We start from the raw sequence: 1,569 nt of genomic DNA, 5'->3' as shown, positions 1-1,569 counted from the left end.
AAAATCTGGGGGGGGGGGGGGGGGGAGGGGAAAATGTAAACAAAAAACTGGGAGAATTGGAGGGCCGTAATCCTCCCCTTTTCCACCGTTTTCTTAGTTTTTAAATATTAAAAAATCTGTAGGCCCTCATTAACTGTTCCCGTCAAATATACTTTTTGTGCTTAAGGAAAATCAGTAGTACCACATAGGTCTATCTGATTTATTTTTCCTCCAGAGTTTGACTTTAATCACCAATTACAAAGACAATGTGCTATCGCGTACACTCGTAAAATATATTTTGTAGTTGTCTTCTTTTAAGAATACAGACCAGAAGCAATAATAAAAGAACGATAGCAACAACACTGGGAACTACAGAAGTCGTATAGTTCACTGCATCTTCTGAAACAGGCATATCTACACCTATGCCTGGGAGTTGCCCTACAGTGACGATAACATTGATCTTTTTTAGGTTCGGCTCTCCACATAATGCAGGCACGTAAATATTGCACGTTACATTATTGTCCTTTTCAGCGACAAATGCCACAACCGATGCGCTCTCACCTTCTTTTCCATGATCAGACACATTTGGTATCCATTTCTCTTCACTGTTTGTCCAATTGAAATAAATACCTGGGCTATCTGCATGTGAATTGAAGCCCAATAGTGCACACTTCAACCAAACTTCGGATCCTTTTGCTACACTTGTTTCACAAGGGCTGCTTTTGCATGTTAAATTATTTCCATTTTTTTCATATACATTTACATTTATTATACCATGTGATCGCTTATACTCTTTAAGCATTACGGGTCGTTCCCGAACACTACCGTCTGCATAATAGTAGCACTCTGAAGAAAAACTGTCGTTCGTTTTCGGTGTTTTGACAATCAGAGAAAAGTCATCAGCAATGCCGAACCCAGCGGTGCTTACGGCATTATTTTTATTGAAGTCGTAGGAAGCTACGATGTTATTGCCATCTTTCTGGTAGTATAGGATGCGAACAGGCTTATTACTATTCAAACAAGCTGGAGGTGGGACTTTTACATCTGTAGCAGTTGGGCAAAAATGTACTATTGATATGTTTGATGGCAGGCCAAGTGGTAGACATAATGTACATAGGCATTGGGCCAAAATAACTAAAATCGTTAGTCCTACCCTCTTCCATAGCTTGTACATTTTGTCTGTTGCTGACTTGCGTTCGTTTACGATATGCTTTGGTAATTTCCTGTATTCTGAAAAATAAAGCGATACGTATGACTAATGCAATGAAACAAAATTAAATCGATAGCAAGAAGCGATGCATATGTGCTGAAATTATTTAATGTTCCTCGCCTCGACTTTTTTTGTAAGGTCAGGCGTAACGCATTGGCTCTTGTGCGGCAGTCCGCAGGGCCTCGATCTTCATAGTGGCCCATAGAGGAGGGATACATAGGACCACGACCACTAAAATGCTAAACTAAATGAACTCAAAGCTTTGTATTTGTATTCTTGTTGATACATAATGTGTATCTGAAATCGATTTCGAGGTACATATACTTTATACATACCGGTACGCATTATATATATATATATATTATAGGCCTATATATATA

At 38.9% G+C, this 1,569-nt stretch overlaps 1 protein-coding gene across 1 annotated transcript in view; it reads right to left on the bottom strand.

The window, feature by feature from the left end:
* Nucleotides 1-29: 29 nt before the first annotated feature.
* Nucleotides 30-1,569, bottom strand: part of LOC117120722 — a 1,992-nt gene continuing 452 nt past the window's right edge. The window contains exon 2 of the mRNA XM_033265786.1: nucleotides 30-1,209. Within this exon, the coding sequence (XP_033121677.1) occupies nucleotides 251-1,153 (903 nt within the window). The 5' untranslated portion in view covers nucleotides 1,154-1,209 and the 3' untranslated portion in view covers nucleotides 30-250. The remainder of the gene's footprint in view (nucleotides 1,210-1,569) is intronic.

This window comes from Anneissia japonica, unplaced genomic scaffold, assembly GCF_011630105.1.
Source record: "Anneissia japonica isolate Jap-2015-1 unplaced genomic scaffold, ASM1163010v1 scaffold287790_len634930_cov199, whole genome shotgun sequence".
Classification (NCBI taxonomy): domain Eukaryota; kingdom Metazoa; phylum Echinodermata; class Crinoidea; order Comatulida; family Comatulidae; genus Anneissia; species Anneissia japonica.
This window is presented reverse-complemented; position numbering and strand designations above follow the sequence as displayed.